This window comes from Biomphalaria glabrata, chromosome 3 (genome assembly GCF_947242115.1).
Source record: "Biomphalaria glabrata chromosome 3, xgBioGlab47.1, whole genome shotgun sequence".
NCBI lineage: Eukaryota > Metazoa > Mollusca > Gastropoda > Planorbidae > Biomphalaria > Biomphalaria glabrata.
In genome coordinates this window covers 12,496,262-12,516,646 of record NC_074713.1, presented here as the reverse complement: position 1 = coordinate 12,516,646, position 20,385 = coordinate 12,496,262, and the positions used below count along the sequence as shown (strand labels likewise).

Here is a 20,385-nt window from a genome sequence, read left to right as displayed (position 1 = left end):
GCTGTGAATTTTAGTTGACCTCTCTTGTTTATGTGACTTTTTTAGTCTCTATAACAGATATAAAGATATAAAAGATAAAAATGCCCACAAATATTGATTTAAAATCCTGATCACTAGAATTTTAGTTTAGGCTTTTGTCTTGGCAGACAATTAGCTTAGAAATGGCATCCACATCCCATTTTAAGTGTTGACTGCAATTTGTATTAAAGGGACATTTCAACTAATAATTTACAATTTCTTGTGTTGTGTAATTAAGGTCAGTCAAGAGAGAGACGGAAAACAGGTTGATGGTAAATGTCATCAGTTGACTGCTTCATTTGTTCGCAATCGACATAAAAACAATCCTAATGTTCCAGTGTGTGATTTCTATGAGGTAAAATATGTTGTGTATCATTTTCTTAAAAAAGTTATTGGAAGGGAAAGATATAATATAGATATGGAAAAACGTTTCTTTGGTATATACAGTATCAAACTTATTAAATTTGGTAAAAATCATATATTAACTGTGGCTAAATTCTGTATAGATCTGTGGCTTAACTGGATCTTTGTAGTCATTCTGCAAACTTCAAACTTGAAGACTTTGTCTCACCAAAGTACATTACTTTAGACTTCCTAATTTTGTTTTCATTGAACTAACGAGGTGTGAAAAGATTTTGTAAACTTTCAGTCACGTAAAACTAAATGTTAACAATTCTTTCTTTTAGAACTTTGATGCAAATGGTCGAAACATTCCGTTGCCATCTGGTATATTCGGTTTGGTAAGTTCAACACTTCAGTTTTATTTCAGCCTTCTGTTTTCATGCAATTTCCTTCTAAATGAAACTTAGATGTAATTCTCAACAATTACTTTTCATTGTTTATAGGATTATGGTAATTCATCAAAGCAAATCAGGTTTCAATGTTTCTTAAACTTAAGAACCAGCTAGTAATACAGTTGTAAAACCTACTCAAAGACCTATAGAGTCATGTGACTGTTGTTGTAAAGTTCAATTTTTTAAAAATAAGGATGTAATTGGCCTGCACTGACATATATTCAAATATCTTTTTTTAAATTTACTTTTTAATGCAATGAGATGTGTGTCTCTATGATTATATAAAGTAATGTTTTTGTTTCAAAGAATAGCAGCTATAACATTACCAGCTTCCTGCTTAGTACATGCATGTCACTAATACTTTGATTGTTAAAGTTAGTTTATAAAGGTAACCAGTTTAAAGGAAAATATAACATTTATAGGAACAACTGATTTTGTAAAATTATAATTCTCTGATGGTAATTATGAAAACTATTTAGACTGAACATGTGATCCTAATATCTTTTTGTTCACAGGATGAGTTACGAGAGTATGGTAGAAAGTATGGCTGGTGTCCTTATTTCCTCGCTAGATATGCTGTGAGTTAATATAACAAATGTTTGCTCACATGCTTTATTAAAAAATAAAATAATCAGAAACGCATTAATTTTGTAATCTCATCATATTAATTTAGTATCAAATAATAGAAAAAATATTTTAATGCTTGTCCTGTTCTGGTCTGAGAAGGAATGGAGTAGAATAAAGAGCAATGATCATCCCTTTATTAGATTGATCACTTTTTGGTTTCGAATAAAAAATAATAATAATACTAATTACTATGTTTAATGGAGTGCTCTCCAAATTATTTAGATTTAACATGATCTTAATTACAGATGTCTCAAGCTAATGTAATTGTATATAGTTATTACTACCTGCTGGACCCGAAGATTGCTGATCTAGTATCCAAAGAACTCCCAAAGCAGTCTGTTGTTGTATTTGATGAGGCTCACAATATTGGTAAAGCTTTCTTTTGACTGTATCAGAGAGAAATTCTTTAATACATGTGAAAATTAATGTTCTTTAAACAATTATACAATATTAGAATACAAATAAATGTATTTTTTCTAGTTAATTATTAGTGTGTGTTCCTGAGATGCTATTTGTTGCAAAGGAAATATAATTTTTTCTTGTTTCTTTTTTTTTTTAATGAAATGATCTATTTAAATTAGGTTTTATAATATGTTTGTTTTTTTTTAGATAATGTTTGTGTGGAATCAATGAGTGTTAAGATAACCCGCAGGACAATAGATAAATGTAATCAAAATATAGAAGACCTAAGCAAACAAATTAGAAGGTAAATAGTTTTTACTCATGAACCAAATGTACACTTGTATATAAATATATAAAAAATAAATAAATTTAGCACACATGTTAATATGTTCTCTTTTACAGCATAAAACTTAAAATAGAACGTTGAACATTATAGAAAAGATAATTGTTATGTTAGTTCCATATAAAAAAAGTTAAGTTCCCCTTTCAGACCTTGTGTTCTATAGATTATGATGCTTTACCGTTTAGCCACCGCCCTGATGTTAGTTCCTTATAGAAATGATAATTGTTACATTAGTTCCTTATAGAAATGATAATTGTTACATTAGTTTCTTTATAGAAATGATAATTGTTATGTTAGTTCCATTATCAGCTAAGATGGTAAAATTGACAAACATTTGTTTTCTAATCAGCTATAATTGATGGAAATTCTATATATTTGTTTCACAATCAATTGAAGATACTGGTATGGCATGATGAGGATCAAAAGAAATTGCTTCTTAAACATTTATTTTAAATATCTGTAGACCAATTTAAAATTAATGCTAATCTCAAGTATAGAAGAAACAAATTATCTATGTACCTGTTTAATTGAAATGTAGTCTATTTTATTTAATGTTAAATTGATCAGCATACTAAGGTTAAATGAACTGTACATAATATAAAAAGTTGTTTACCTACCTGTAAAAAAAATACAAACTTTTGTTGAATTATTGTACAATATAAGTTTTAGGGTTTCAATTAATTCTTGCTGAAATTTTGTACATTTATTGAAAAATGATTTAAATTCTATGCTTAGATAAATATCATAGATTCACTTAATTGCACAACTGGTTTGTATACTATATATTAACTTTCTCATCCTTTTTAAGCCCGTCATTCTGTACAAATGAAAATCATGAATGTAAACTTTAGTTTCAATGTATATAGACTAAAAAATTGGAGCATGTATTTTGTGTGTGTGTTTGACCTAAATCATATCTCAGAAAATGCTCTCATTAAATTTTATGGAAGTTCAAAACAGATTAAATTATGTATCTAATAATCTCAAAAGCAAGAAAAATTCCTTACAATTCACTATGTTTAACAATCTAATTGCCTTTTCAAGCCATTTCAACCCATTAATATCTGCATGTCCTTGAATTAAATTGTTTTGATCACTGAGTGTTATTCTTGATAAAATATTGGGCTTAGACAGTGTGAAAAGGCTTATATATTATAAAAGTGGGGTGTGTGGCTAAGAGGCCAAAACCGCTTGGCTATGGCTATGGCTTGGCCACCTAACAAAAGTGCTCAAGTTTGAACCCCAACTCAAGCTGAGTTGTATTTACTGAGTGCCTAAAGGCAGCATGGAAACCTTCTCCCAGATATCCCTCAAAAGAGCTGGACTGTAGTGCACTGAGCATGAAATAAGTGTTATATAAAAGCAGTTTTTAGAAAGATTTGATAAAGTTGTTTCTATATATTCTACATGCTTCTTTATGCTACTATGTTGTTATCTTTTAAGAATCAAAGATGTTGATGAAACACGTCTTCAGAATGAATATCAGAGGATGGTAGAAGGTCTCAGAGAAGCAAACATAGCCAGAGAAACTGATCTGGTCTTGGCCAATCCAGGTAAAGTGTTGAGAAACTTAATATTACAAAAATACAGTAAAAAGAAATTTTATTTGGCAGGACCATTTTTAGTGGTGCATTAGGTAGTGAGTATGTTTGTTTTGTCAGTCTGTTTGAAATGTACATATTGTTGGCTGCCTTCAATTTTAGAACAACTATGTTTCATTTATTGTGTCTGAAGCACTATCCAGGAGAAGTTTTCTTGGCCAAACATATTTTAAAGTTACAAATGCTGTCATTTTAGGAGCAATTATTTTTCAGTTTGGTTTTCAAAATCATGACTGCCTCCTTATCATCCATAGTGTGATTTAAAAGCAAGACCATGTTCTTTTATTGAAAATGAAAAGGTCTTTTGACAATCATATTTCTATGTCATCATCAGACATTTCAGTGGGTGTAGCAGCTAGTTAGGGTCTTCTAAACATCTGCACGGGGGGCTTTCTGTAAGATTGTATGTAACTCTCATTAATAATCCTGTTTTCAACATCTTTAAGTTGTTAATGATAGAACAATTATATTCTAAAGCTACTCAATATACTTTTGTTTGGCTGGCCATTAGATTACATATACAGGTACTTAATCAAAATGAACCTTTTCATATTTTGTTTCTTTGCTTGCCATTGTAAAATGTTTGTATTTCTTATTTTGCAACCTGTTATACTGTTTGTGTTATTATGTTACTAGTTGTGTTTCTGTCTTATTTCTATAGGGCTTAGATTCAAACAATCTGTAACATAATAAATATTATTGAACATCATTGAAACTAATTAAAAAATTTTTTTTTTCTTGTAGTAATACCAGATGAAATTCTGCAAGGTAAAGACTGACATTTTTTTTTCCTTAACTTCAATTTTTTTTTTCATGACACCAAAGGATTTATTTATTTCTTTATATAAAAAAGACTCAATATTTTCTTATATTATTGAACAAGTATTTTTTTTTTTGTATAACTAAATGATTTATTTATTGTTTTTAAAAAAAAATTAAAAACTCGTTTCTTAAATTTATGCTTGTCCTGAAATTTACAATTACAGAGGCTGTACCAGGAAGTATTCGCAACGCAGAGCATTTTATAGGGTTCATGAAACGCTTTATTGAATATTTAAAAACAAGACTACGAGTACAACATGTAGTTTCTGAGAGCCCGCCCTCCTTTCTCAAAGACTGTCAAGCTAAAGTCTGCATTGATAGGAAACCTTTAAGGTAAAATAAATTTGTTGGAATTTTAAAAATTAAATAATTTATCATCTCTGCACTTTTTATATTTACATTTTTTGTTTGTAATGTTAATTGTAAGAAAACATTTGACATGTGAACAGGTTTTGTTCCGAGAGATTGTCCTCTCTTCTGAGAACATTGGAGCTGACTGATATCAAAGATTATTCAGCTCTTTCTGTTGTTGCCAATTTCGCAACAATAATTAGTACTTATACCAAAGGTTTGTAACACAAACTTTTTTTCCTTCCCATCATACCTCTGTTTCCTCTTCTCATAGTGTTGTCATTCTTCTTATAGGCACTATTACTAACTTAGGCATTATAGATTCAATAGAATATGTTATACTAATTCTTTTGAAATGTAGATGAAAATTAGAGAACAAAAAGTTAAAAGAGTACTTTGAATTTGTTTCACAATTCTTTAGGTTTCTCACTGATCATTGAACCATTTGATGACCGCACACCCACCATAGCTAACCCTATTATGAACTTTAGTTGCCTTGATGCCACCATTGCTGTCAAACCAATCTTTAACAGGTTCCAGACTGTGGTTGTTACTTCTGGTGTGAGTATTCTTGACCATCATTTTATTGATGAATTAGAGAGTGCCCTGTGCCAACATATTCTTGACTTAAGTAATTTTTTTTTCCTTGTCAATTTATGATTGTCACACACATTTCTTCATTTCTATTCCTGGTAAAAGCACATAAGATGGCAACATGAAATCTGCAATACTGCAACAAAATGGGGGATGAGGTGGCTGAGTGGTTAAGCACCTGGCTTCTGAACCTGCGGTCCTGGGTTCAAATCTCTGTAAAGACTGGGATTTTGAATTTCAGTATTTTTAGGGTGCCCCTGGGTCCACCCAACTCTAATGGATACCTTTAGTTGGGAATTGTGCTGGCCGCATGACAGCCTGCTAGTTAACTGTTGGCCAAAGAAACAGATGAAAGAAGTCATCTGTCCTGTAGATCGCAAGGTCTGAAGGGGGAACATATAATAAATTGCAACAAATAACATAAAGCAGGAGAAACTACATCTTCTCTCTCTGTATATAGTTTTGTTATTAACACTTCTCTCAAACCCAAAACTAATAGAAGTGCTAAAATGCTTTCATAGTTTCAGATATAGCTCATCAAATACACTTAATGGATCTGAAATAAATAAGGGTAATGACAAATAAAATTGAACTCTAGAATTTGATAAAGAGGGAAAACTTAAGAAGTTAATTTCAGAAAAGGTGATTTTTCAATAACAAAACATTTTTACATGTGTATCCTGATATTAAGATGTTTTTATTTTGAGTTAACTTTTTTAATGACACAACAATAAAATTTGTTAACTTTTTTACCTCCATCTTAATGCTGACACCATCAATTTAAAAGTGAAAGCTAATGTTGTACTTACTTTTGGACCATTTTCAGTTATTTTTAGGGGGATTCTTTTTATGTGCTTTAAGTGAAGTAGGTCCTAAGGTAGGCACAAACAAAGCTTTCACTTACTTGTACTTATTTGTCTTCTTATATAGCACAGTGTTCAGTGTTGTTGAATATCATAGTTTGAAACTATTAGCACAATCACTTGAAATAATTGATCACAAAATATAAGCTGTATGTTTGAAGATATCATTTATCATTAGAATATTGCATTTATATTTAAACTTTTTAATATAAAAACTATTTTCATAGAATAATTGTGTTGAGATTAAGATCTTCATTTTTAGTTACTTAAATAAACAACAATATTGTCTCCCTTCCTCTCATCTTTTTATTTATAGGCCTAGAGAAACTTAAAATAGATTTCTCCTGGTGTCACTTTGACCTCTATTCAAACAGCTGTCACACTATCTCACATTTGTTTGTGTTTGACTGTCAAATTAAAGGCAATAGCAGTTAAAAACATTACTATTTGTAAGCATTTCTGCTAAACATAGACAATCAAAATAGTTTTACAAAATAAAAGAGATTATCTTACACTACTAATTGTTTACTAAAGAAAAAGGATAATCCTAATTAACAAAAAAAAAGTCATTAATTAGCCCCATCATATGTAATGGGTCTGGATAATGATAGTGAAAAAAAAATTGGGAGAAAGAGGTAGTGTTTGGTATTCAAGTAATTTGACAGTGGCTCTCAAGATCTCAAACATAGTTTTTAAAAATAAAGTTGGCAGGCAATGAAAATATGAATGTGAATTAGTGGTGCTTACTGGAAATATAAAAGCTAGGAATGGCTTAGTTCTTGTATGCTTTAGTGTTCGAAATAAACAGATGCTATTGGACTAGACTTCTCTAAAACATTTGATTAAATCGTATAAATTATAGAAATTACGTTTAATAAATTCTGCCTTGTTAGTCTTTCATATTAATTGGAAGATTAAACTCTACCAAGTCATCAATTTTCCTGGCAGATTCATACAACTTGTTCTATGCTCCAATTTTCAGTTTGTCCTAGCAGATGGAAAAAGAAATATTTATTTATGTCCTACTTTTTTATAATTTTGTAATCAGAGTTATGAGTTAGTGTTTGATGTATATTATTGTTGTTTCATTTTTGAAGTTATATTCTGAAATGTCTCTAATTTTAGTAAAAAGGTTACCATCTAAGGCTTTTGAAAAGTAAAAAATGCTTTGGGATTTTTGGTTCACTTAAGTATTAAATATATAGAGAGACAATGAATACAAAAAATTGATTGAATCTTTTAAAATGAAATGATTCCAACATCAAACTAGATGTTCAGCTTTACAGTGCTTATAAGAGCACTTGATCGCACCATTGTCACAGTATGCTTCTTTTGTTTAAGATGCTTTGACTCAAGGTAGCATATGCAAGACTAGAAAAAAAATAGAATAAGAAAAATATAAAAATACTTAAAAAAAACCCAGCTTATATTAAGTGTAATTGAATTAATTAGTTTGGATCAATCATGTAATTAAATATGTTATAGATCTAGACCAACAATAAAAAATCTGTGCAATTAGAAATATTTTTATCAAATTGTTTTTGTTTAGTGCAGTTTCATGCTTTTAGCTTAATCAATGTGCTATGAAGGGGGTATCTGGGTGAATGTTACTGTGATAGCTTTGTAAATGAATTTCATCGGAAAAAAAAATTGTACAACTTGAATTCAAGCCAATACACTAACCACTGTGCCAGTGAAGTGCTTATGAAGATTGAAGGTTTCATAGCTATCTATTGTTGGTTTCAAACTTTTAAGTGACAACCTAAATCTCTACACAAAGTATAAGGGTAAGGTAAGGTTCCCCTTTCAGACCTTGTGGTCTATAGGGCAGATGATGTAAAGGTCATCTGTTTCTGTGGCTACGGTTAACAAGGGTGTCATGTGGCCAGCACAACGACCAACCGCCTTTACTTTTCCGTAACTAATGTCAGGTACCCATTAGAGCTGGGTGGACTCAGAGGTGCCCGAAGATCCCGAAATTAAAAATCCCAGTCTTCACTAGGATTCGAACCCCAGTCCTTGGTTCGGAAGCCAGACGCTTTTCCGCACGGCCACCGCGCCTCCCTACACAAAGTATAACAGGGACTAATTTAACTTATACCACCACATAGTTTCTTCCCCTTGATCAATACCAAACAGAATAATTGATTACCAATAGTTAATTAACTATTTTTTTTTATTGATTCTTGTTTTGTCAGGTAAAAAAAATAATTGTGCAAAATTTCAACTTGATATAGGTTGGGTGTGGGAAAAAAACTTGTTCTAAAATTGTACCGATAGACAGACAGAGTGAGTTGATATTCGCTTTGTAATAAAAGATAAAGATTTATTGCAGGTGTACACATATCAAATTTAAAAATGCTCCTAGATTGAAAAATGTTTAAAAAAAACTTGCCTAAATTACCCTTGAAAACCAATGACTTGAAATTTATTGAGATATTACTAGATAAACACATGGACTTGAATAAGGCTTAATAATCTTCATATTTCAAGAAATGCCTACAAATTATGAAAGGTTGTCCCTTTTTTTTTTTTTTGATGTGACCTAAAAAAAAATTTTTTTTTTATGTTGCTATTTCAATCCTATTACAGACTTTATCTCCACTGGACATGTATCCGAAGATATTAGACTTTCAACCTGTTACCATGGCAACATTTACAATGACACTCGCAAGGCCATGTATTTGTCCTATGGTAATTTAAATTTTTTGAATATATAAACTTAACCACACAAAAGTTTACACACATTTGATTCACATTACTAACTGCAAGGTTCCTTGGCGGTAAATGGGTTGGCATACATTTAGTTTTAATGATTCCTTTGCCTATAGATTTCTCTTCATTAAAAAGTTTTGAATTTAGATACAAATAAACTATTGTAGTGCAAAGAATTATTTTTCATTTACTGAGGTAAAAAAATACAAATTTAGTAAAAGTTTGTATACATTCATTACACTGAGTATTTTCAAATAATTGATAGTGAATTTGAATACTAGTTTACGCTTTGAGAAATCATGATTCATAGTCTAGCCAACCATGAATGAAAATTACTTCATTCTATTATTGTTATCATTTATACTGTAATCAAACTTGCTTACTCTTAGGCTTTTTGATTCCTGGACATCATTAAAGTACTTTAAAATTATTAGAAGAAATTATTATTCTCTTGATAAACAAAATATGCCTAACAAAGTAGAAAGAGATTTTTTTTTTTCATGTTCAGCAATTAGAATATATGATAGAAACAAAGCTTATACAAGAAAAACATATATCATATGCTGTTGTTTTCTAATGCAGATAGTAAGCAAGGGAAATGATCAAGTTGCCATGAGTTCAAAATATGAGACAAGAGAAGATATAGGTTAGTATTTGTGAAGTATTGGTCATAAAAATACACAGTCAGATAAAACTAGTAGCCAATACAAAACCCAAAAGAAAAATCTAAATGTAACCTAACACAACTACACCAAGCTGCATTAAACTTTCAACAAACATTCTTATTAGAAAAAGACATTAACCAACCAGTCGATGACCTCTGGAATTTCATTAAAAACCATCTTAAAAGCATTATAGAAAATCAAATACCAACTAAATACACATCAAACAAAATAAATAAATGCTGGATTAATAATAGACTAAAGATGCTTTGTAAACAGAAGGAAAACCTATATAGAAAATTTAAAGAAACTAAGGCAGAAAGAGTTTACAAAAAGTATATAAAAATTAAACACCTAACCCAAAAAGTAAGCAGACAGCTGCAGAGTGAATACATAAACAATGTAATATCTAAAGATAACAACAAAAACCTATGGTCATACATTAAGTCTAAGAAAATGGAGACAACAGGCATAGCGCCATTAAAAGATGAACATAACATAATACATAATGATACTAAAGCAAACATCCTAAACAAATACTTTGCATCAGCATTCTCAGCCCCAGGAGACAAAGACATATTACTTCATTTGAACCAAGTAGACAACATAGAAGATATAGTAGTACAAGAAAATGGAATCCAAAAACTATTAGCCAACACCAAACCAAATAAAGCGTCTGGACCTGATGGTGTTCCAGCTAGATTACTCAAAGAATTAAGCAATGAGCTAGCCCCGGTGTTCAAAATACTCTTTCAGGCATCGCTTAACCAGGGCAGAGTACCAAAGGACTGGAAAGAAGCTAATGTCACCCCCCTATTTAAAAAAAGGAGAAAAATCTGACCCAGGAAACTACAGACCAGTATCACTTACCAGCATCACATGTAAAATCCTAGAACACATAATATGTAGCAACATCATAAACCACTTAGACAAACATAATGTCCTCACCCCATACCAACATGGCTTTAGGAAATATAGATCATGTGAAACACAACTAATAGGACTAATTGATGACTTTTCAAAAGGTTTAGATAATTGTGAACAAATAGATGCAATCTTACTAGAATTTTCCAAGGCTTTTGACAAAGTTAACCTCCATAATTTGCTTAAAAAAATTAAAATATTTCGGCATTAATGGTCCATTGCATCAGTGGATTAAAGATTTTCTGATAGGGAGAGAACAAACTGTAATAATAAATGGCTCTAAATCAACACAGATAACAGTAAACTCAGGTGTACCTCAAGGAACAGTCTTAGGTCCACTACTATTTTTAATTTACATAAATGATTTACCAAATTGCATTACCTCAGGAACAAAAGTCAGATTATTTGTAGACGATTGCATAATATATAGAACAATAAAAACAACACAAGACACAGATATTTTACAAATAGAATTAGATGAATTACAGAAATGGGAATCAAATTGGAGCATGTCTTTCCACCAGTAACACAGACTAAAAATGCAAAATACCTAGGTGTTATAATAAATGAAAAACTATCATGGAATCCACATATTGATGAAACTATCGAAAAATCAAACAAAGCATTAAGGTTTATTAAAAGAATTTTCTATAAATCAAATAAGAACATAAAACTAAAATGTTATTTAACCTTGGTTAGGCCAATAATAGAATATGCATCCTCCGTTTGGGACTCCTCAACTCAAGAAAACATTAAGAAACTGGAACAGACACAAAATAGAGCAGTAAGATTCATAACAAATGAATATTCACATTTAACCAGAGTAACACCTTTAGTAAAATCACTAAATTTAGAAAGCCTTCAGGACAGAAGACTCAAAAGTAAAGTAGCAATCATACATAAAACACTGAACCATAATCTTCAAATACAAAATTTAATAAAATACTCTGAAAGACACAAAGATAAAGGCACATTCCTAGTCCCATATGCTAGGACAAATTTGTACAAATACTCCTTCTTCCCTAGTGCTATTAGAGCATGGAATAGGTTGCCTGAGCTAGCCAGGAAAACCAGTGACTTGGCAGAATTTAAGTCATTGGTTAATATGCATGACTAAATGCATCACGCGTAGGACGTTATCATCTTCTTTTTTGAAGTAACGTCTGTATTATATAAGATAAGATGGCCTGGGAAAATAATTTTCATTTATATTTTCTAAGCATATCAGTTTAACAGTCACTAGAAGTTCTTTAGAAGTAATATCTGTTAGAATTACTTCATTACTAGAGTTTGGCAGCTGTTTCTGTGAACTATCAGAATGTTAAAAAAAAAAATGACTGTTGAGTGTCTTTAAATTACATGCATAAAAAGATAAAAAAAAATTCAGTTCAGATGTAATTATATACATGTTAATATATGTAAATAATTATTCTCCATAACCAATATTCCATATGCAGTAGTTTCATAAGTTTGGGTTGGGTGCTTACTTTGAAATAAATTATAGCGATTAAATAAAACTAATTCAGTTGATCATTAAACAAAATATGCTTTGTGGCAATTGCCCGATACACTGCATTGTGATCTTAATACTAAGGTATTCTAAAATGCATCATTGAACACATTTTTGAAACGTGATTGCTATTTTGAAATTGATAAAGAACTAGTTTATATTTTTATAATCAATTAACAATTTATTTGTCTCACCAGCTGTAACTCGTAACTACGGCAACCTGTTGGTGGAAATGGTGGCTATTGTTCCAGATGGTGTTGTCTGTTTCTTCACCAGCTACATCTATATGGTACAGTAAACACTTTTACCTCATCTGATTTGTGCTCGTTAAATTGGTTCAAACTATTGATATGCATAATAGATTTAATTTTATTTATTTATTTTTTTCTTCTTATTCTAACAGGAAAGTATTGTAGCCGCTTGGTATGAGCAGGTAATATTTTTTTAGTCAAATAGTTATCATTATGTACATACATTGATTTGGATGTATTGAAGACATTTTTTTAATGTGAATTTAGTATTTTCAATTTAAAGATAAAATTATGAAAATCATGAACAATTTGTAAATAAAGTGTAAAAAAAAAAAGTATTTGCCATGTGTCAGAGTGTATGCTTAAACCTACACCTACTGATTGATCCTCCTACCAGTGCTTTAAAAAATATTTTGAAGAGAAAGAAACACCTTGAAAACTGATAAACTAGAACACAATGGGCTGTTACATCAACTTTTAATGCCAACATAAATTCTAGAAAAACTTTGAAGTACATTTCAGATATTTGTTTTTGTTCTGATTTGTAAAATGAATATAAAAATATGGCTATATGGCTGCTAGATGTGAGTAGATATTTTGCATAAAGTTATATAAAATAATTACAAGTTTGATTTTGTTTCATTCATTGAGGAAAAGTTATAAAACAAAATCACAGTAATTCAGTTGATACGCAAAAAGTTTAATTGGCAGAGAAATAACGAGTTTTAACTTTAGGTTCAACCAGAGTATAATGAACTGTACATTTTACTTAAGACATTTCTAGTAATAACATTATTACCTCTCTACATACACACAATGTAAACTATCACACAGGAAACTAGATGAACATAAATATCACATATTTTGGAAGCACTAAATAGGTACAGCAATTTTAGCAAAAGACTTAATAAAATATATATGATGCTAACTGATTGGATGTATATAAAATAAATAAATAAAATAGACAACAACAATAAGTAAATGTAAATAAAAAAATTAATTTTAAAGTATTACTCAACTAACCAATGTTCATTCTCATCATGTTCCTATCAAAAATATTTATTAATATGAACTTTATCAATATGAACACTAGATTCTAAATTTACATCTCAACATTGTATAACATTGGCATACATTGTTATAAATAAATGCCAGAAAAACAAAATTCATTAGCTTAAACTTATGAATTTGAAAAAAAAAATGTTTTAGAGCAAAAATGGCTAGAAACATCAGAACTTAATAAAACAATAAAAAGGTAATTAGGTTATTGTAGGCTATAGAAATTCGTTCAATCTAGTTCAGTGTGCATTTAATTTCTATGAAGATTTCTTTCTCAAAGTAAATATTTGGAAAAGTATTGAGCCAGTCAATGTCACACAAATATCAAGAGTTTTTGTTTAATAAAAAGTAGGAGCTTAATTATAAATATTTTGTTTTGGGAGGTGATGCAGAGGAAGGGTAAAAAGATTGACAAATTTGAACTATTTAAGTTGCCTGTAACCATAAAAAATGTATCTTCTGATATAAATAAAGTGGTTGAAATTTTTATTGTACAATTACATGTACCTACGAAATTAGCTATTTCACTAACAAATTTAGACTTCAAAATAAGCAACTAGTTTTATTCTCAAGGATATTGGCACTAGTAAAAAGATTCAAATAATCCATTATTTTTTATATTTGAATAGAGTCATAAGTATTTTTCTTACTACAAATAAAACATACTGTACCAACTGGCAGTTATCAATTTGTCAATAGTTCTATTATATAAAATGTATTTGGCCATTCACACACTTAGTGTAATAACTAACAAGTTATTCCTCAACAATAATGTTATTACATATAAATCATGACATTCCAATTCAAAATGGGAAAAGAAATTATCAAATATATATAATATTAATATTTCACTGAATGTTAAGCTTCAATAAAGAGCATATTAAGTAATGTTAAATTAAAAAAAAAATACTATGTCCATTAATTGTGTTGCCAAAATGTAGTGCTTCTCAAAAATTGAAAATGTCAAATATACTTTTCATGAAAGTAAATACCAAAAATCTTTCTAAATATCATTCTATTGGCTTTGAGTGACATTGCTGTAAGATTCCTGACAGTTGTTGAATTATGTGAGTATTGTCTGTTGAAGGGTTACCATGGTTGTGTTTCAGGTCTTTGAAAAGTTCACGCAACTTTTGCTCCATGACACGCTTCTGAACCTTTGGCTTAGTATTGTTGGTGCGGTTTCTTTTGTTGGCAAACCAAGACTTGACCTAAATTTATTGACAATATTAGTGTTAGTTATAAAATGACTTTTTTAAAGAAGTCGTACTGAATTTGTTTGTTTTAATAATAGTTAAAAATTAAAGCTTAAGCAAAAAAATTAATTATAAGTTAAATTTTTTTTAAGTAGGCAAAATTTCTTTCTTTCATTAAATCACAAAAAAAAAAAAAAAAAAATTAAACAAATGAGAGCTAATTGGCATTTCAATTAGCAACTCCATCTCTTCAGAATGTCAACCCTGACCTAGATAACATCTACCACTCTACTGGGACTGACAATGTACTCTGAAATAGCTGGATGTTGAGCTATGTCAAATTGATTTAATGGAATTTGATTGTGCTTGAGAAACATGTTAAAGATTGGTTTGCCTACCTGATTCTCTGTGATTCCTCCGTATCTGGCCATCTCTTCCTTGTCAAATTTACTTGGGTATGGGTTATTTATGTTATCTGCATACCACTTTGACATTATGTACACTGCCCTCTGGTTTAGGGGCTCATTATGTCTGCTGCTGCGAGAGACATTGCTGCTGCTTCCCGCTTCTTCAAAATCATTACCATTTTCTGAATCCATAGCTTCAGTCTGCATTGTCTCTGTTAAACATCCTTTGGATTTGAGACTTGACTTAACCTTAGCTTTGGTTGTTTTTGAAGTGGATGTGCTTATCTTGGCTGATTGAATTTGATTTTTTCTAGGTCTACCACAACGCCTGTGAACTGGGGTACAGTCATCACTGTCAATTTTTTTGCAGTTTGATCGAGCTGCCAAGCGATTTTTTCGCATCACATCAGCCATTGATGGGTATGGTCGTTTGACACCATGTTCCATGCCATAAGAAAACAATGTCGACTCTAACTGTTCAGTGCTCAGCTTACACTGGGGTATAAGTAAACTTTTCCCTGAGACACTGGGTTTGCCTACACATGTGAGTGATACAGGCCATATGCAACAGTTGCTTGAATCTTCTCTCTCCTGACTTTCTGGGCTCAGAGATGAATTGGGAGTACTAGCACTCATTGGTGAAGCTGTAAGCGATTGTGGGCTGAAAGGCATCGAAGCCTTAGAGTGGCAGAATGTTACAGATAGATTATCTATCTCGTCAGCATCATCAGTTTCTTCATCATCAGTGACTTCAGTTTGAGAAAATGGAATGATGTCTGGTGACATGGCATTCTTAAGGCTAGGAGATGGAGTAGCCCAACGAGATACCTCAGAACTTTGGGCACAACTTTTTGTAATGTCATGACTATCAGGAATACAGTTTCCATTGGCAGCCCACTTGTTATACTCTGAGTAGCCTACTGTATGACTCTCTTGGTTAGGGTAATAGTAGAAATGTTCTAACTGGTAGGGCTCATGATGATCCTGTGAAAGAGTGTCATGAAATGGCCTGTCAGAAATGTTATCGCTGTAGGCTAAGTTTGAACTCATCACTTCTGTTGATGTAAATGAAGTCTGCTTCAGTGTTTGAAGATTTTGTGGATGAGGCAATTTTTTATAGCCAACATTAGGTAGGTTGTGGTCACTTGTATTTGGGTGGTTTGAGTAAAAATAATTATGCCAATCTAATTCTTTGCAGTCTGTTTTTGTCACTCTGTTTTCAAATACATCTTCATAGTCCATGGCAAATGAGCTTTTCTCATTATAAAGTTCCTGAACATCTCTCCTTTCCATTAGTATGGATGTAGCATTCAGGTTGTCATCATCATCACAAATACCACTATCAGTAGTTCTCTGTTGGTTATCTAAATCAATAATTAAGCTATTCTGAATGTTAGCACTGCTCTGGACCCAGGGCATTTGTTCATTAGAGGACATGATGCTTTCATCCAATGAATCCTGATCACAGCTGTAATCTCCTAAGGAAGAAAATATGGCACTGAACTCAATGTTCTTATACTGGTCCTCATCAACATGTGGGCACTGCTCTCCACCAGCTTTAGAGAGAGTGCTCTCTTCTTTGATAGGGTATTCTGAGCTGGCAGGGAAGATGTGTGAATCAAACATGTTTTTGGAATGCTCACTTGAACTCAGCAGCATGTTAGAGTCAATGTCTAAGAAACTCTGCGTTTCATCAAATACTAAGTGCATCTTTTCTAAGGTGTACATGTCATGGAAATCTGTGTGTGAAATCTCTGTTGACTCATCAGAAGAACTTCTTGTATGGCTGTGATTATCATCGAACTGAGAATTAAGAGATTTTAGAGAATCCTTTGTGTCTTCTTTGCAGTTATCTGAAATGAGAACAAAATAATCTAGTCACTTTGATTACAAATTATAAGTAATATGTTACTAGTACCCAATGTTTATATTTTACTTAACTTGTACTTGACTTATCATGACTTGTATCTACTTTAACAAAACCTTTATCTGTACTGAAAATGTATAAAGCAATATTTTATTGAGAAAAGTTACTAATGTATCATAACAGATCTTGTATCTGTACAACTTATACTTTAAAATTTGTAAATTTTCAATTAATTGCTTAACCAGTCCATTTTGATAAAGACAAGTGGACTAGATCTGTAATATTACTGTCATTTTTTTTAATGGATATGTTTTGTTATGTGCTAGAGACCAACTGAAAAAATATTATCCAGATTAAAAATATCTATAGTGACTTTTTTTTTTATCTAGTCAACATCTAGACAAAATACTAATCTTGAATCCTTTATTATAGATCTATAATTAGTATAATGTTTTAAACAGCTTTGCATTAAATAGAGTCTAGACCTATCATATTTAATGATATAGACGACCTATATATTATTAGAAGTGTTAAACTAAAGTCTTGTAGATTATAATTCTAGTTTTAAATCAATATTACCATGGTCCATACCGCTAAAATATAGATCACTGGTTTCCGATGCCAAAGAAATTACGTTGCTGATTTGCAGGGTATTGTTCTCGGTGATACATCTAGATCTTTTAGAAGAATGTTTCTTGAAATCATTTTGAGTTTGCGGCCAGCCATCATGATCATTCTCAGTCTCGGTGTTGCCTTTTTGGGTTAGATCTAGATCTTTATGTCGGGGAAGCTCCATTGTGACATCTTTGACTTCCAGGCATTCAGAGACATTATCCAAATTAATTGTCAAAACATTTTTCGCATCCCGAGATCTATATTCATTAGAAGCGATAGTGTTGTTGTTTATTTCGTCTGCTGTAGACAGCGTTGGAAAAAATGCACTGGAAATCACCTTTTTATCAAACTGTAAAACTTCAGCCATAACAAAATAAAAAAAAAAAATATTACTGGACTGCGAATCCTATTTTTCTGAAAATCAACCGCCGATAGATCTAGATTCTAGATCTTGTCGAATGCTAATAGACGCTATGCCATGAAACTCTTGCTCTGAAAATCGTCGCCTAAGTCAGGCTAAGTATTGTGCTTCTCTTTGGTTCGTTTTATTTTCTTCTTTTTATTCTATGGCGATTCACCCTACATGTTTCGTGTCTCTCCTTTTCATTGGCTGACACAATATTGTGTATTTGATCTTTCCCAAAGTCAATAAATTTAATTGGGTGATTTTATTTAGAAACAAAAAGGGTCACATGATCGTAACATAACTGCTTTGATTGTAAATACTATCTTGGCTATCTTGATGTAACAATACCTTAGTATCCTTAGTTCTTTAGTTATTTCAATCAATAAATAATAGTAATTTTCTCTTGTTATATCTAGTAATACAGAATACAAGGCTTTATATTTTAGTAGGTCAACGCGCATATTTAAATTTATGCGCCCACACACCTAGAATAGATCAATGAGGATTGAAGTATTTCCCGTGGCTACGCAGCCCCAGCTGTGGCCTACATATTATGCCGCATTAAGCGCAGGCATAACCCTTGTCCGCCGGTGGTCGATTTAGATTTTCTTTTCGCCGTCTACGTCTGTCCTCGGCAGCGGATTATCTTTTGGTATCAAATGTGTATCCCGCGGCCTTTGTAAGTGACCTCCAGCTGTCTCGTTCTGAAGCCGCCTGCAACCAGGTGCTCTCTTGTATGTCAGTTAAAGCAAGTTGGCGCCTAAGCTGGTCTTTAGGGCGTTTCGGTGGGGAACTTCTGTTATGTCAACCACCTTTCAGCTCACCAAAAAAAGAGACTGTTTTGGCATATGTTCGTCCCCCATACAGGATTCGTGCCCTGCTCATTGGAACTGTCCATACATTTAAATAGTAAGCATTTTTTCATGTAATTAAACGTATACAACTTTGTTTTTATTAATTTGGCTGTTTACAATATATATTATTTTGTCGTGAGCCGTTGTGACGAATATATTTATCAGGAACCCGTTAGCAAAGGGCAAGGGCCAACTTAACGAAACATTTACTCGGGTGGTCTACATGACGAGCCGTTAGCCTTGGACTCGGTTGGTATTTTTTTTTGTTGGTACCATTCATCGAAAAGTTGCCAGGTTTCGTGACATTTGGGGACAAAAATTAATAGCTTATTTTATGGTGTACATTCATGATTAAAAAGTACAATAAATAAAACAACTTGACATGTGTGAGCGTAATGTGTTATTGCACTAGAGATTGGATGTGACATAAACTACTTTCACGGTGAAACTGATCGTTTCTTTCACATAAACTAGACCCCCTGGAGGCCTACGTATGCATTCACATGACATCACATGGAATTGGGGCGTCATCAAGGGGAGGGTGCATCGCAACAGAACTGCTGTTTACTATCTATAAAGTAGAGATTGCTTTCTGAAAAATAAAAGGCCTACTAAGATAATTCCCCCATTTTTCCACACTCACGCCATTTTACTTTTCATACGAATGTTACATTTTCGATCTGACTTGGTTTCAGGCGTGTCATCTAGTTCTACACGGACTGGTAGCACACATGGGTTCAATAAGTTCATCTACTCCTGACCGCTATATTCAAAAAGAAAAGGACAGCCCAAGGATAGGCGTTTGTAGCGTGTCTCAATGATGTACCTTTCATTAGGCTGTATGCGTGCGTTTCTCTGGCCGTTCTCTCTGTGTAGTGGACAGTCCCCGGTAAAAAAAAAAAGTGGAATAACATAACAAATCTTACACACTTCCAAGTAGACGTGCAAGGTTGGGGGTTTAAGGCCCTTCGTGGTTACACAAGGCGATGGGGGAAGGGTGAAAAAAGGAAGTTCCTTTTTTTATACAGATTTCCACCCCCCCCCCCCGCTTCTAGACCTATGAGGTGCCACATCTTTTTTTTTTGTTTGGTCCCTCCACCCGCGTTCAGTCTTTCACTAGTTTTTGAAACTCGTATTTAACAACTACTGTCCAGCGCAGGCATTAGGAATGAAGGTGTGCTGTAACCAGGCTACCGCTATCTGCCACACATAATGACGAGACAGGATATGAAATGTAGGCCTGCAAGCGATTAAGAAAAAAAAATAGTATTCCCTTAGTGGAAACTTCAAACAACCGGAGATTATGAGTTTCACTAAGTTTTTAGCTTTCTCTAATGCTTAAAGCGTATGATACAACAATTTGACTTAGACGATGAAGTGATAGTTAAAAACGATCCAGAATATTCTCCATTACGAAAATCTTTTGGGTCGTAAGAAAAACATGAACAAAATCTCGTTTTCTTTGAAAAGCCACAATTCTATTCGAGGCATGGCTGGGTTTTAG

The 20,385-nt window shown here is 32.1% G+C and overlaps 2 protein-coding genes across 3 annotated transcripts in view; one reads left to right on the top strand and one right to left on the bottom strand.

Annotated features, from left to right (window-relative positions):
* The window catches only part of LOC106061803 (general transcription and DNA repair factor IIH helicase subunit XPD-like), a 30,663-nt gene that overhangs the window by 5,104 nt on the left and 5,174 nt on the right, over positions 1-20,385 (top strand). The window contains exons 6-19 of the mRNA XM_056023415.1: positions 257-373; positions 705-758; positions 1,328-1,390; positions 1,685-1,808; positions 2,049-2,145; positions 3,628-3,737; positions 4,530-4,553; positions 4,772-4,940; positions 5,057-5,175; positions 5,380-5,519; positions 9,008-9,109; positions 9,713-9,776; positions 12,424-12,515; positions 12,630-12,659. Of these exons, the coding sequence (XP_055879390.1) occupies positions 257-373; positions 705-758; positions 1,328-1,390; positions 1,685-1,808; positions 2,049-2,145; positions 3,628-3,737; positions 4,530-4,553; positions 4,772-4,940; positions 5,057-5,175; positions 5,380-5,519; positions 9,008-9,109; positions 9,713-9,776; positions 12,424-12,515; positions 12,630-12,659 (1,305 nt within the window). The remainder of the gene's footprint in view (positions 1-256; positions 374-704; positions 759-1,327; positions 1,391-1,684; positions 1,809-2,048; positions 2,146-3,627; positions 3,738-4,529; positions 4,554-4,771; positions 4,941-5,056; positions 5,176-5,379; positions 5,520-9,007; positions 9,110-9,712; positions 9,777-12,423; positions 12,516-12,629; positions 12,660-20,385) is intronic.
* LOC106060265 (uncharacterized) lies at positions 12,946-18,140 on the bottom strand. 2 transcript variants are annotated; one of them, XM_013218070.2, is made up of 3 exons: positions 17,586-18,140; positions 15,131-16,992; positions 12,946-14,747 (listed from the first exon to the last, which is right to left on the bottom strand). In XM_013218070.2, exons 1-3 carry the CDS (start codon positions 17,986-17,988, stop codon positions 14,547-14,549), a joined length of 2,466 nt encoding a protein of 821 aa, XP_013073524.2. In that variant the 5' UTR covers positions 17,989-18,140; the 3' UTR covers positions 12,946-14,546. The 2 variants fall into 2 exon arrangements, with proteins under 2 accessions (XP_013073524.2, XP_013073525.2); XM_013218071.2 differs by having other exon boundaries at positions 17,598-18,140.